Source organism: Macrobrachium rosenbergii, chromosome 30 (assembly GCF_040412425.1).
Source record: "Macrobrachium rosenbergii isolate ZJJX-2024 chromosome 30, ASM4041242v1, whole genome shotgun sequence".
Classification (NCBI taxonomy): domain Eukaryota; kingdom Metazoa; phylum Arthropoda; class Malacostraca; order Decapoda; family Palaemonidae; genus Macrobrachium; species Macrobrachium rosenbergii.
Genome location: NC_089770.1, coordinates 14,591,917 through 14,606,728, shown reverse-complemented (window position 1 = coordinate 14,606,728; position 14,812 = coordinate 14,591,917). Strand labels below are relative to the sequence as shown.

The 14,812-nt window shown below is 38.2% G+C and overlaps 2 protein-coding genes across 5 annotated transcripts in view; both read right to left on the bottom strand.

Moving 5' to 3' along the window:
* LOC136855071 (kynureninase-like) overlaps nucleotides 1-3,889 on the bottom strand; it is a 52,195-nt gene extending 48,306 nt beyond the window's left edge. For both annotated transcript variants that reach the window (XM_067131852.1, XM_067131853.1), the window contains exon 1: nucleotides 3,610-3,889. The gene's annotated coding sequence lies outside the window, so the exon portion shown is untranslated. The remainder of the gene's footprint in view (nucleotides 1-3,609) is intronic.
* A 2,759-nt stretch (nucleotides 3,890-6,648) lies between these two features.
* LOC136855069 (tetratricopeptide repeat protein 33-like) lies at nucleotides 6,649-13,506 on the bottom strand. Of its 3 annotated transcripts, none has more exons than XM_067131846.1 (5): nucleotides 13,402-13,506; nucleotides 11,393-11,527; nucleotides 10,098-10,268; nucleotides 9,482-9,673; nucleotides 6,649-9,032 (listed from the first exon to the last, which is right to left on the bottom strand). In XM_067131846.1, the coding sequence occupies exons 2-5, from the start codon at nucleotides 11,525-11,527 to the stop codon at nucleotides 8,754-8,756; spliced, it is 777 nt and encodes a 258-aa protein (XP_066987947.1). In that variant the 5' UTR covers nucleotides 13,402-13,506; the 3' UTR covers nucleotides 6,649-8,753. The 3 variants fall into 3 exon arrangements, with proteins under 3 accessions (XP_066987947.1, XP_066987948.1, XP_066987950.1); XM_067131847.1 differs by having other exon boundaries at nucleotides 13,284-13,458; XM_067131849.1 differs by lacking the exon at nucleotides 13,402-13,506 and adding an exon at nucleotides 13,246-13,370.
* Between the last annotated feature and the right edge of the window lie 1,306 nt (nucleotides 13,507-14,812).

Below are 14,812 nucleotides of genomic sequence, written 5' to 3'. Positions count from 1 at the left end.
GCCCAAGAACTGAGGATGGGCTCAAAAGCCCCAAAGGCTCGCCAGTCTTTTGAGGGCAGCCTTGAAGGGAAGGTCCCACCCAAAGGCTGCTTCCTCGGAGGAAGACAGGTATCCTGCCAGGCTGGGGAAGCGGGCCTGGAGAGGGACCAAGAACTTCGAGGACGAGGCTCAAAAGCCCCAAAGGCTCGCCAGTCTTTTGAGGGCAGCCTTGAAGGGAAAGGTCCCACCCAGAGGCTGCTTCCTCGGAGGAAGGCAGGTATCCTGCCAGGCTGGGGAAGTGGGCCTGGAGAGGCCCAAGAACTGAGGACGAGGCTCAAAAGCCCCAAAGGCTCGCCAGTCTTTTTGAGCGCAGCCTTGAAGGGAAAGGTCCACCCAGAGGCTGCTTCCTCGGAGGAAGGCAGGTATCCTGCCAGGCTGGGGGAAGTGGATCTGGAGAGGGTCCAAAAACTTCAAGGATGAGGCCCAAAAGCCCCCAAGTCGCCGCCAGTCTTTTGCGGGCATCCTTGAAGGGAAGGGTCCCACCCAGAGGCTCTTCCTCGGGAGTAAGGCAGGTATCCTGCCAGGCTGGGGAAGCGGCCTGGAGAGGGTCCAAGAACTCGAAGGATGGGCTCAAAGCCCCAAAGTGTCGCCAGTCTTTTGAGGGCAGCCTTGAAGGGAAGGGTCCCACCCAGAGGCTGCTTCCTCGGAGGAAGGCAGGTATCCTGCCAGGATGGGGAAGCGGGCCTGGAGAGGGTCCAAAAACTTCAAGGATGGGCCCCAAAGTGTCGCCAGTCTTTTGAGGGCAGCCTTGAAGGGAAGGGTCCCACCAGAGGCTGCTTCCTCGGAGAAAGGCAGGTATCCTGCCAGGCTGGGGAAGCGGGCCTGGAGAGGGCCCAAGAACTTCAAAGATGGGCCTTAAATCCCCCATAATTATTATTATCACTGTTTCTTCTTCGTCAGGACTTCCTCCGCTTTTCTTTCCATCTCCCAATTCAGCAGAGCGGTTACTTCATCTCTAGGGCCTCTTCTCGAACGGACGCAATTTTCCCTCTTTCGTCGTTGAGTTTTTCCTTCGACGAGACAATTTGCGGTTCCTTCTCAGCCAAGTCCCGTTGGAGCGATTCAGTTCGATCGTCTGGCTTCTGGACCTTCGACTGGACACCTAAATTATCCCTCTGGGCCTCTTTTCCAAGACTGTTGTCAAGAGCGCCATTTCTTGCTCGAGGAACATGAACTTCTTCGCGTGCAAGTCCTTCAGTTGTTCGCTATCTTTTTCTTTCTTAGTCATGGCATCCTCTCATTTCTCATTTTTCTTCTTTAGCCATTCGTTATTCGAGGAAAGGTCCTTATTTTTGCTTTCAATTTTCCTTATCACTTTCTGAGCACCAAACAAGAGCTTTTCGAAACTCAACACAGGACCACTCTTTCCTTAACTCCCTCTCTAAATCCTCATTCTTTTGGATATGAAATTCTTCCTTCCCAATGGTGTCATCAGTTTCAATGTGGTTGTTCCAGTTCCTGAGAGCAGACTTAATCGTATTGGCTTTTCCTTGTAGATGGCGAGTTAGTCCTCCAGAAACATCTTTAACAATATCATGTCCAAAGTTTTGAACTCCCTTTACAAACAACAACACTGATCCAAAAAGATTCATAGCCATCAAAAGTTTTTCCATACTGGAAACGTGGTTACCTTTCCTTCTACTTCTTCAAAGCATATCATTTGATTTACAGATGATGCTAACTGAAACTGGAATAAAAAAAAAAAGGGGGAGAAAAAGACAAATTTCCAAAATATGCTTTGAGAAAAGTGTTAAGTCTTCAGTTCAGGAGAAATAAGATTCCAGAGGAAAAGAATTTGTCTCTTGTACAAGTTTCTAAAAATGGACTCGGAATCTAGACTCTAAAAATATTGACCAGACCTAAAATTACTTAATTATTGGTGTGTCTCATTAAATCTGCTTTATAAACCATTGAATAAAATCATTAAGAGCCTCACATCTTTGCTTACAAAATGGAATTAATAAAGCAATGGCATTTCACCTGCATACACGCTCGTATTCATGCTAATTCATTCATACATACATACACACACATATATACATGTGTGTGTTTATGTGTGTGTGTATATGTGTAAAAAAAAGTCATATAGCTGTAGGCTTCTTAGTTGCAATCAGGGGGTTATCTAGGAAAAGGCATACGTATATCGTATCACAGTTTATTATGTATTTATATGTATATATATATATATATATATATATATATATATATATATATATATATATATATAATATATATATATATATATGTTAAGCTCGTATTGTGCTTACCATGTTAAAACCTAGTACCAATGAGATGTTGTTTAGGCGTCCTATAGAGTTCATTGGGTACCCAAGAAACAATTCTCTCACGAGGCACAATAATTTCCCTCCTTCAGGAGACTACTATCGTTTCCTTTCTGGTGAAGCCCCAAACATTCCCTTCCGTCTTCCTCCATTTATCGGAAACATTCCCCGAAAGCCTTGATGCTCTTTCGTTCAGTCTTTTCCCTCGATGTCTTCTCTCTCTCTCTCTCTCTCTCTCTCTCTCTGATGCAATCTTTCTTCTTTTGATGCAATCTTTATATTAGTTTTACATGATGAATTTTATCATTTCCTCTCTCTCTCTCTCTCTCTCTCTCTCTCTCTCTCTCTCTCTCTCTCTCTCTGTGTTCATGCAATCTTGAACTACGAGTATTTGGTTTTTATCTGATGAATACTCACTGTACCCCAAACACTCAGTAAACTTTAACCAAACACTCACTTAATCCCAAATTCATTAAACACTAAAAACTCATTAAGCATTCACTAAGCACTCACTATATACTGAACATTCACAAAGTACTCACTATACACTAAACACTCACTAAACATTCACTAATCACTCACTACATACTAAACACTGACTGAACCCTAAACAATCATTAAACATTACATACTCACTAAACCCTAAATGCTCATTAAATCCCTAAACACTCACTGAACACTTATACATTAAACATTCACTAAACCCTAAACTAAACATTTACTCATGAGCATTCACTGAACACTTACTCACTAAACTCTAAACATTTGCTAAACACTTAGCCCTGTTCAATTTCCGGGTTACCAAACCTTTAAAGATGGCCGCAAGGCTTTCCAGCGCTGCCTTGGTATAGATCGCAACTCCTGGTATATACCCTCAATGATGTGAGCAGGCTGTACCTCTGGTGCAGTCTGACAGGCTGAACTTATCAAGGCCCTTGAGGGCATTCATAGACGTGGCTAGATGCCCGCAGGGATTCGTTATAGTCAGATATTCATACCCAGGCCTAGGTGCCCCCAAAGACGTTTATAATCAGGCATTCATAAGTAGGCTTAGGTGCCTTCGACGGATTTATTATAATCAACCACAGCATTATGAGTACCCAGAGAGGAACTTATTCAGTTTTCATTACCAGTTCCCGACTCTTTGTCCATAATTGGGCTAAACTAGATCTAAATTAAGCACATAATCTGTTTGACACAATGACTAGGCCTAACAGTGATTACAAATAACTTCATATAGGCCTACCGGCTTGGGCTAGTAATTAAAACTTCCATTTTTGAACCTTACCTTCAATAACTATGTGGTTTCTCCTTATCTGTATTCCTTGGGTATTTTGCCCAATTGTTTCTTCCTCTGCGCAAAATGCGTAAGGCTAGCCCGGCCTAGTTGACCTTGAAGGCCTATTCTACTCGTTTATTGTTATCTTGTTGTGCATTATCACTTTTTATCAATGATTTTAACGTTTTCACTGTTTTCTGGTTCTGCTTCCCACGTAACCTAAGCGTTCACTACACAGACAGTTGCGGTCCTCCGGAGGTATTACACCGTTCGTGTTAGGTGCAGAACTGTTTAACTTTTAATCACTTTTGCGCTATAGGTTTCTCTTATCGTACTGTTAAAACAAGATTTGAATTGACACTGATACCCTTGTTATTTACAATTTTAATCTTTTTTAGGCTTCAATTTATTTAATTGTTCACCCAACTGTTTATTTCAGACCTTGAACATTACCCCTTTCTGCAATAAGAACCCAAGAAGTTCAAGAGATGTTACTAAAATTATTTTTACCGAATATTACCACTTCATTACTACTTTGCTTTTAACCCCCACCCCCTCACTTTTTCTGTTACTCAGGCAGTCCTGTGTACTCCTGCAATTTTCTGTTGGGGATTTCAGAGTCTCTAAAGTTAACTTTCAATGCCAACAAGATTCCTATAGTTATCGTCGCTTTTGACGGCGTAAATATAGTACAGATAGGGATCATCCTTTTCTTAAAAATATTTGTCCAATATTTTAAATGTGACAACAGATAGGTTTATAACATCAGAGGTATCAGTGCCACGTGGCTTATGGCCGCTGTTTTTTTAAAAATAAAGATTAGTCTAGCCTGTCATTGTCCACATGGCCTAACCCAGGGGCATCATTTGGGGGGCACCTGCCTCCCCAAGACACTGATGGCCCCCAAGACTTGATTTGCCCCCTAGCCTTTGAAATAATATGTGGGTGGGTGTGGCACACCTGTTTATTGCTTTATTAACTCAATACAGCTCCTATATGGCTTCAAAATGCTCACAAATTTCCAAAAATTTCTCTGGGGCCTTACACCGCGTCCCCACCTCTACCCCACTGCTGATAGGGCTCGCTTTGCTCGCCAACCCACCCATGCCATAAGTTTAACTGCCCCCACCCAACAAAAAAATCTGAAATTACGTCACTGTCCTAGCCTAGGGCCAAATGGTCTAAAAGATCAGTAATATAATTCAGCATACCTTGTGTTCCATTTATGTGTATTCCTCCATCAACAGTACTTAATCTAACCTCACCGAAAACGGGAAATTATTTTTAAAATATTTGGGCTTCTAAATTAATGTACAGGTAATACAAGGATTTTGCAAACGGCTCAGCTTGTCCAACGGCCGTCAAGTATGGTAGAAATCTGCATCAAATTCGGGAATGGTTAAGACATTTCAATTAAACTACATAGATGACCAAATGGAATCCATAAAGCGAAACCTCTTAACCAATGTCACACAATTGATCGATTAAGTTCTTCTGATGACATGGCACTGGAACAGTCTCAATTAAGCTTAGTTTTTCTTTTCCCTCTGTTGTTTTCTTGGTCTAGGTAAGAGCATTATGGTATTTCACCCACCATCCTCTGCTTTGAAGAAATCTACAAAATCGTCTCATATATTATGCCAGATCAGTGATACACTGTGCTGCATTCTGTCCTATTATTTTCCTTGTTTGAACCATTCGTTGTTCACAAAGTTTGCCTTTGATATGTTGTGTAGGTTTTGAAATTTGTAGTAGGAATATAGTACTAATAAATATTTTGCACTTAGTTTATCAGAACCTTTTCACCTTCTTTAGGGCTTTAGTTCTGTCACAGAGGTTGTCTCACTGTTGCTTCTCTTGTTGGAGGTACACTTGCTGCAAATTAATACAGGTACAATACTGTACCATTTTGTCATTATCCAATCAGACATTATGGTCCCTAGCTCTTTAACAGATGCAATCAGATTGAAGAAGAGACACCTGGAAGTTGGCACTGATGCCTTTTATCAGCGGAGGCACATCTGTTACGGATGTTTGCACTACCTGTTTTGACATCCTTTTACACTCTGTTGTTCTGAGCTCTTTATGAGAGGTTGCCTCACTTTCCTAAGTGTCAAGTTAAAGGGAAGTTGGACAGATAGCTAGAAAGACACCAAATGGAATTTTTTAAAAGCACTCTGTAGAAAAAAAAAGTCAGAAAAAACCTTTGGCTCCATCCACAGAGCAAAACCATCTTAAATTTTATAATACATATAGCCTGGTTATTCAGATTTTACGTATACACAATGGAATGGAACATGAAATTTCAGCCAAAGGCCAAGGCCTGGGACCTGAGGTCATTCAGTGCTGAAAGGGAATTGTAAGGAAAAGGTTTGAAAGGTGTGACAGGAGGAAAACTTCCACTTGCACTAAGAAACAATTGTTTCGAGACAGTGCAAAGTAAGATGGTAGAAAGAGAATATGAATGGAGGTACCGTAAAAGGAATGAAAGGGGTTGCAGCTAACGGATGAAGAGGCCCTTCAAAGAACCTTAAGTAGTGGAATGAAATGGAATATAGTTTTGGCCAAAGGCAAAGTGCTGGGACCTATAAGGTCATTCAGCGCTGGAAGGTAAATTGAGAGCAGAAAGGTTTGAAAGTTGTAACAAGAGGAAAACCTCACAGTTGCACTCTGAAACAATTGTTAGGAGAGGGTGGATAGCAAGATGGAAGAAAGAGAATACGGACAGAGGTACAGTCAAAAGAATGAAAGGGGTTGCAGCTAGGGGCTGAAGGGACCCTGCAAAGAACCTAAAGTAATGCCTACAGTGCACCACTTGAGGTGCACTGACGGCACTAACCCCCTACGGAGAACCTAAAGTAGTGCCTACAGTGCACCACGGGAGGTGCACTGATGGCACTATCCCCTACAGGGACATATACATTGTGGAACAACTTCTGAACACATTTATTTGTCTTTACACACACCATTTAAAAACTGTGGTGAAGAAATAATCTCTTTATCAAAATTAAAAATTGTTTGAGAAATCAGGAGAGTGAAACACGAGAATCAGTAATCTTCAAGTTTTCATTTTAAGCATTCAGAGTAAAATAAGGACTTTCAGTTGATAAATTAAGCAACAAAATAAGTTTTCTTGACTGGCCATTTTTCAGTGGTGTTACTCAAAATAAATCATAAATCCTAACCCATCTACAGTTTGTGGTGAATCAGTTGTAAGTGTCAAAGATTTTAACTAGAAGTTGTATCGAGACATTTATATATTATATTAGTGGGATTATCTTTTATTAATGGCAAACCTTAAAAAAATTGGTTAAAAACTTCATTATTTCCCCCCCCTCTTTCCTGAAAGTAAAGAATATTTTCTCACACTTGAAAGGCTTAGCACCATCCACTGTGTCTGCTGGACAAACAATCTTTGGGCCTTGAAAAGTTAGAAGCAAAGACTGTAAAAATCTTGCATGGAAAAATGCATTTTTAAACATTTAAAAAATATATAAATATATGTAAGAACACAATCACATGATATACACTGTACTTCATTTGAATCTCGTAATAACCCTGAAAGCCTAATGTACAATAATAGATAGATCAAACATGTTGTACACTGCCTATAAATTACCATACAGAATTTCCATTATAACCAGATAATAAGTAAGAAATTAAATACTAATATGCTAAATATTCTGAGATCTTTTGCACTTTAAGTATGACTAGTTCATTATATAAAAAAGGATGCTTAAACTGTCCATAAACTTAGCATTCACATATAATTAGAGCACCATGAATGTCACAACCATCTTATTGCTTTGATAAGAAGTATGATAATAAAGCAAACCCACCTAAATCTACTAGAGTTGTCTGCAGTTTTATCACTGGTTAAATCCTGTTGCAAGAGCTATTAAATTTGAACTTGATATGAAATGCAGAAAGCTTATCTTTCCCTTCAACTGATTACCGATGATGGCTAGGAAATATTAGGTAATGGAATTCGGAAATTAATACTTCTTTCTCCAAGAAAAATTACTCTTCAAACAATGCATGAATTGATATGTTGTACATCTGAGGTTGCAAATTGCAAACTACTGGTGATGCAACAGTGATAGCTGATAGATACCATATAAAAATCAACTGACATCACATGTGGTGTTTCTCTTTTAAGCATGAAGTGAAAATTCCCACACTCTTACAACTCAAAATGCAGAAATACGTAAAACATTTTCGCAATTCCCTGTTCTGATTAGCTCTCATTTTCACTGTAATGTATTTTGCTCTCATGATTATAATGGAAAATTATAATAGAATTTTAAACAACTGTTCCCTCTACTGTATTTGATTTTAAACCTTATAATGAGCCATCTTGAATCAATATATGTTGTATTATGACAAAACTTGACATTAACAACATTCTTTAACTAAATCTTCTGATGTTTTACACTGCACCATGCTTACTAAAAAAAATTTGGTTAAATAAATTAATCAATGGCTTATCAATGATTTGTTGCTAATGGTAACCAAAGGGTTTGAGTTTGCAGCACACAACATTAGAAATGACTAAGAATTAAAACTTTATTTTGGAAAAAAAAATTCCCACTCGACACTCAAAGGGCACGGTATCAGGAAATTACGGTACTTCAAATCTCAGGTATAAAACAAAGGAAAATTAAAGTTCTCCAGTAAAACCTTCGTAAAATTTCACGTACCAAAATAAACAATTTGAACGAACAAAGTAGAAAATGTGGTAACTTTTGGATATCACTTCATCCTATGGACTCACTCTCACTAACTTTTAAGTATCACTGCTTCACCTTGCTGACACATGCTCTCCCTCTTTCCTCGTCCTCAAAAGTCTGTCACTGCAACCAGATGCTGAAATTAGGATTTCCCAAGATGATCATGCAAAGGTAACAGATGGAAGAACAAAGATGCAGATTCCAGCATATCTACATCCTCAACATTCAGTCAGGTACATATCCGGAACATGGCTAGGGTTACAGGCTCAGGTTCAGGTGAGAAACAATCCACTGGTATGGGGAGATCATAACTGAACCATTTTGGCACGGTGGTACGCGTTTTTCAGACAGAATTACCTATGAGCGATACCTAGCCTCCTCCCAAAGGATGCTAGAGAGCGACATGGCTCTTTCTGAGTGGTATTATGTTACCCTCATTCTAACCATTTTTGTAATGTCTATGCTTTTGTTCTTATCTTCTGTACTCGTGCCTTCGTCCTTTCCACTACTCGATGACTGCGCTCGCGCAGCTTCTTCCAGCTGTTGTTTTCTGTACAGCTGTAGAGATTTCTCTCGAATGGTTCCCTCAATGTGAGGTTCTTGGAGATCACTAGCAGAAACAATGCCCTGTTCAATGGCTGCCTGCAATTTTGCCTTCTCAGCTTTAATTTCTCTTTGCTTCTGGAGCAACCCTGAGGACCACTGTAAATTAAAGAGTAAAACAAGTGAATACACAAAATAGGAACACAGTATAGTATCTTTATTACCTACATTATTACTTTATTAAATTTATATCCTGACAAAGCAATTGTAACATTCTACATTTTCTCATTGTAAAAGAAACTGCGTTCAGAATTTCTCTAACACTCAATAACATTATTTGCACCTTTCACTTAAGACAAATATAATTTCTCTGGCAGTAAAAATAAGAATATGCCTCATTTCTTTGGTACAGAGTGAAACATACAACACCTTCAGCTAAAATGCACTTAAAAACTAAAAAAATCAGGCTTCATCTACTACTTCTGTACAATCCTATTGTTTTACTTTGACCAAGAATCAATGTGCATCATGGTGCATTTGAAAGTCAGTGGTATATTACATCGATTTTTGGACAGATAAAATCACAAATTACAATATGTTTTTCATACCAGTAAATCCTCCCTCCACAATTCTTGCTGATCTGGGGCTATGTGGACGGCTTTGGAAAAGGTCTTGACAGCTAGTTCAACTTCCCCGAGCCCTAGCTGTGCACGTCCAAGAGTTTGGAGGCCTATCCACCAAGTAGGGTACAAATCCACAGCCTTCTGAGCTGCCGTCAATGCTGGGAACACCTCTCCTACCTGACATGCCAAACCAAGGAACATCAGCAAATGTCAATAATTAACATTATGAATTTCTTCAATAATATTCTGAATCTCACCAATTTTCAAATCAACCAAATGGCACTGCATATGGAAATTTAAATTTGAATCTCTTTGAGACATGAAAGCATTACTAGTTAACATATGCAAGCTAGTTACACAAAATGTAAAAAAAAAAAATTAAACACCCTGTCACCTTGCAGATAAAATAAAACTCAAAGCCAACTGAATATAGTGTTAAACCTGATACATACTAATGTCATGTTTTCTTTTTCATAGGACATTACATCACAATGTTACAATTTGATTTTCCCCACTTAATAACACAGCTAACAAAGGTGAGTGTAAATCAGAGGGCCCACTTATGAATGAAAATCAAAGGGCAAACAGGTTGAAATCATACCTGCATATAAGCCTGGGCCATCATTTCATGTAGAGTATGATCATCTGGCGTCAATTCCAAAGCCCCGTTCCACCGACCAATAGCTGCCCACCACCGACCGGCCTCAGCAAGCATAACTCCTTCATTGCTAAGCCGACGAGCTTTAACCTTGACGTCTTCTAACTCCAACACCTAGAATACATTATTAGCATATTAATCATCTATAAACAATGAACATACCTCAGAATGGAATGAAATGGAATATAAAATTTAGGCCAATGACCAAGCAATTGCTGGGACCTATGAAGTCAATCAGTACTGAAAGGGAAACTGAGAGTAAAAAGGTTTTAAAGAAGAAACAGAGGAAAACTTCGCAGTTGCATTATGAAACAGTTGTTAGGAGAGGGTGGAGAGTAAGATGGAAGAGAATATGAACAGAACAGCAAAATGAATGAAAGGGGTTGCAGCTAGGGGCCGAAAAGACCTGCAAAGAATCTATAGTATAGCTCTCAGTGCACTTGCAGCGATGGCACTACCCCCCCTACAAGGACAATACCTTGGATACCTAGAGAAATGTATTTTTACAACACAATTGTGTCCTCATTGTTCTCATTTTTCTAAACTGCTTTCTTGTGATAAGTTTTTTCTTTCAATTTTGTGTATTATTTAAATTTCTTTTGTAATTTGAAAATTATGTAACGGTAATTTTAAGGTATCTTTTAGTATTTCTCTATGAAGGCTACATTCTTTTTGCTCATAAAAAGAAAGGTTAGATTTTACATCTTAATAATTTATATTCTAACAGTTACAAAAGTTGAGCTAGAGAGCTGTGAGTTTCTGTAATTTTTATAATCTATCTTTGTTCTTTAAGGTCTTGGTGCAAATTGTCAGAACATTCCTAAAATACAAGAAAAATTAAATGAAACAAAACTGCAACAAGATATAATAAAAGTAGTGCAAATATCTAATATTTTATTAAAAAACTGACTTCTCTACATAAAATCATTACTCATATACTGTTTAAAATTGTGGAAATTCAGTTATCACAAATGTTGGCTATTTATGTGTGATAACTATTGGTAAAACAAAACCACTGTATTTAGAACATGACTACAAATGACCAGACTATCTAGAAACTGATAATTACTAAAACAATCCAAAAATTACACAATAATCCACAAAACTACTGCAAAAGATCAAAACAAATCAACTGCAAGATCTACATTCTGACTCACAAATATTGCAGACAAAATACTTTAGTAATGCCACCTTTCTATGATATCATTACACAAAAAAAAAAAAAAAAGCACTTTCACCTTTGGTCGTTTGGCAGCTGTAAGCCAATCAACATCTGGGTCCTTAGCAGAGTCATCTTCTGCCTCCTCGCCTGTAAACACAGATGGGCGAGGTTTGGATAATCCAGCTTTTCTCTTCCACCCAAAGGACTGCATCTGTAAAATGCAACATCATTCACTGATTAAAAGGCATTAAAACATAAAAGATCCTAATAACAAACTGAAACTTCAGTAATGGTACCCTGACATCCCATCTGTTAAAAAAAACTATCTTATCTATAACGTCAGCACTTTATGTAAGAGCTCTATATCAACTCCATACCTTCTTTGTATATAGTTCTAATTTTAAAATATCAATAAAACTTTGTACAGGTCAGCTCTGTAGGGACATGTAAATAGATTTGAACATCAAATTATGTAGGTAATTCATCATCACCACTGTTTCCTATGCAATACAAAACAAAAAGCCTCTGTCATGTCTTTCCTGTACTGTACTTTCTTTTCTTCAAATTTCTACTTGTCTCATAAGTCTCATCCAAGTAAGCCTAGGTCTTTCAACTTTTCTGATTCCCGCAGGAACCCAACTGGTGGTACCGCATACTACTCTCCCATGAGTGGTGTGAAAGAAGTGGCTAAACCATCTACAATCACCTTCATCATTACTGTATATTATAAGGAACTCCGTAACTTTCCTCAAGATATCACTTCTCACTTGATCATGCCATCTGGCCCCAATGCTCTTCTCAAAGCTTTATTCTCAATTTGATCAAATCTTTTAGATATAACATCATATCATGATTCTTGTCATATAGCAATACAGAGAACCTTATTGGATATTGTTCCTAAATATTTGAGACTAACCTTGTTAACCCTATCTCAATCTAGCATTACTCAACACCTTTGCGCATGCTCTTTCCCCCAATTTTTTTTCTTTTATCTCAAGACCCATTCCTCTTAATATATGATACTTTCTACTGGGCAAGCATGTCAGTCTTATGGTGTTTACAGAGCATTAATGCTACAAAGATCCATTCAAGCTACAGAAAGGAAGGACGAGTTTAAATTAAGTTCAGCTTAGCAGAATTAGGGTAAGATTGTACATCAGTAAACCTAACAGGTAATTCCACAGAAAAGCTCAGCAGGGAACCATGTTGAGTACCCAGCCCTCAGGGATGAACATATAAACACAAAGAAAAGACAATAAATCTTTCATATTATTTCACATATGCTGTACAGCACTGTATACTGTTTTCTATATTGTTCTGTCAAAAAATTTATTTAGCAAACAATACCTCTGTGCAGAACTCTTCTGTAGAATTACACCTTATCCTTGCATACGTTGCCAAAACTTAGCCTTCCTAACCTAACTAAAACTTAGATATAGCCCTAGGATTATCTTTACCTGGAGTCTAGTGTCCTTCCACCATCCAGATTACCTACAAGTTTACAATACTGAAATGCAGAGAGGTCAGGGCTACTGAGGAATGCATTTCTGCAGTAGGCTACCTTTACCTTACCTGACCTTCGACGCCATGCCCTAACCTAGCCAGGGGGTATTTGCTTCCCTTGACCCTGCAGGCAAGCTGAGACCCCTCACTTTTTCAGTCTAACCTACTGCCTTGACTAAGGTTAAGACTTATGTTTGCCTAGCCATAGGGGTTAGGCAGTCCCTAAGGAATCATCACACAGCCTGTTCTTAAGAACTTATCAAATCTTAGCCTAGCCTAATTCCCTTGTACCTAAATAAGGATAAAGATATGTGTAATTGAGATTCAATAACAAACCAACAGGCCTAGTTCATATCAGAAGAACCATCGTCTAACTCTAATACCTATAAAAAAATTTAAAATCTCACGCAATTAGGGCTCACCAACCTCTTTCCATCTCCAACTTCCACCCTTAATTCACGCACCTTTACACTTCCACTCGCCTCTACCACAACAGACCTTCCATGGAGGTATTCATATATGCGCCACAATCGTCACCACCATCAAAATATGTAAAATAGGAGGGCGTTTTTTCACTCATACCTGGGATTCCGCGGGGTCTAGTCACTGATCTATATAAAACCACTCGCACTCAACTACGACGTCTACGTCCTCTTCTTCTTCTTCTTTCTGCACAATGTAAACAATGGGTCTCGAACGTTTGGTGGTTTAATGAAGAACTTTTATCGTGCGCTTTTCTTTAAAATTGTTGTACTTTGCGGAAGTGGCTCACTTTGTGGCTCCGAGCCAAAGGGTACGTTTCACCGTTATTTACGGTGCTTATAAGGATATGAATGGTACCAAGGGTACGTTTTGCCGTTATTTATAATGCTTATAAGGATATGAATAGTATCGAGGATACATTTCACCATTATTCACAATGCATGTAAGGTTATGCATGGTTCCAAGGGTAAATCTCACAATTAGGATGTGATTAGTATCCATGGTATATTTAACCATTATTTACATTGCACATAATGGTATACATGATATGGTTCACCATTATTTACAGTGCATATAAGGATATGAATGGTACTAGTGCATGTTTCGCCATTATTTATAAGTGCATGTAAGGGTATACATGGTAAATTTCACCATTATTCTCATCACATACAAGGGTATATATGGTAAGGTACATTTCACCATTGTTTACAGTGCACGGAAGAGTATACATGGTATATATCACCATTATTTACAGTACACATAAGGGTACATATGGTGCATATCACCATTGTTTATAGTGCACATAAGGGAAGACATGGTACATTTTACCATTATTTACAGTGCGTATAAGGGTATGCATAGTACATTTTACCATTATTTACAGTGCGCATAAGGGTATATATGGTACCTGATTTCCTACTTCTGACACTGATGAGAAAAACAAAATCCTATTTTAGAGATGTCGATATGCAGTATTCTACAAAAATGTGATTTTTATGTAAACAATATGGCGGGACATTGACTGACTGAATAACCAAAACTTACTTGTATGAAAACTGAAGACAAAGTAAGACAGAGTACTCTATATCACGATGGTAATATAAGTACTTATATCATGACAAATATGTAAGACAGATTTGCAATATATATATATATATATATATATATATATATATATATATATATATATATATATATATATAATTCTCCTTCAATCTTTGTAATATTATCATGTGCAAACCTTCATCTTCCTAATCTGGCCCATTTGTTGCTGGGATGTGAACCTTAGTGATAGTGAACTGATAAACTGGGTTGGGATAACCATTGACCCTGTCCAGGTACAAAGTTATTTGCATTATTAGATAAAAGGTCTCTGTGCTTAGGTTATGGAAGGTACTTTAAAAATGCTTATTGTAATGCCGTCTGCGAACTCGTCCGGACGACATGTTAAAATCTTTAATAAGATAGATCTTTTCGTGTCTTAGTTTAATATTTAAGATATTATTATGGT

Bases quoted from the DNA above. Each gene is read 5' to 3' on its own strand.
- LOC136855069 (XM_067131846.1), bottom strand. From the start codon at position 11,527: ATGCAGTCCTTTGGGTGGAAGAGAAAAGCTGGATTATCCAAACCTCGC. The intron at 10,269-11,392 runs GTGAAAGTGCTT...AATGTATTCTAG, and splicing joins CAGCTGCCAAACGACCAAAG to GTGTTGGAGTTAGAAGACGT. The intron at 9,033-9,481 runs GTATGAAAAACA...TTTAATTTACAG, and splicing joins TGTGGAGGGAGGATTTACTG to TGGTCCTCAGGGTTGCTCCA.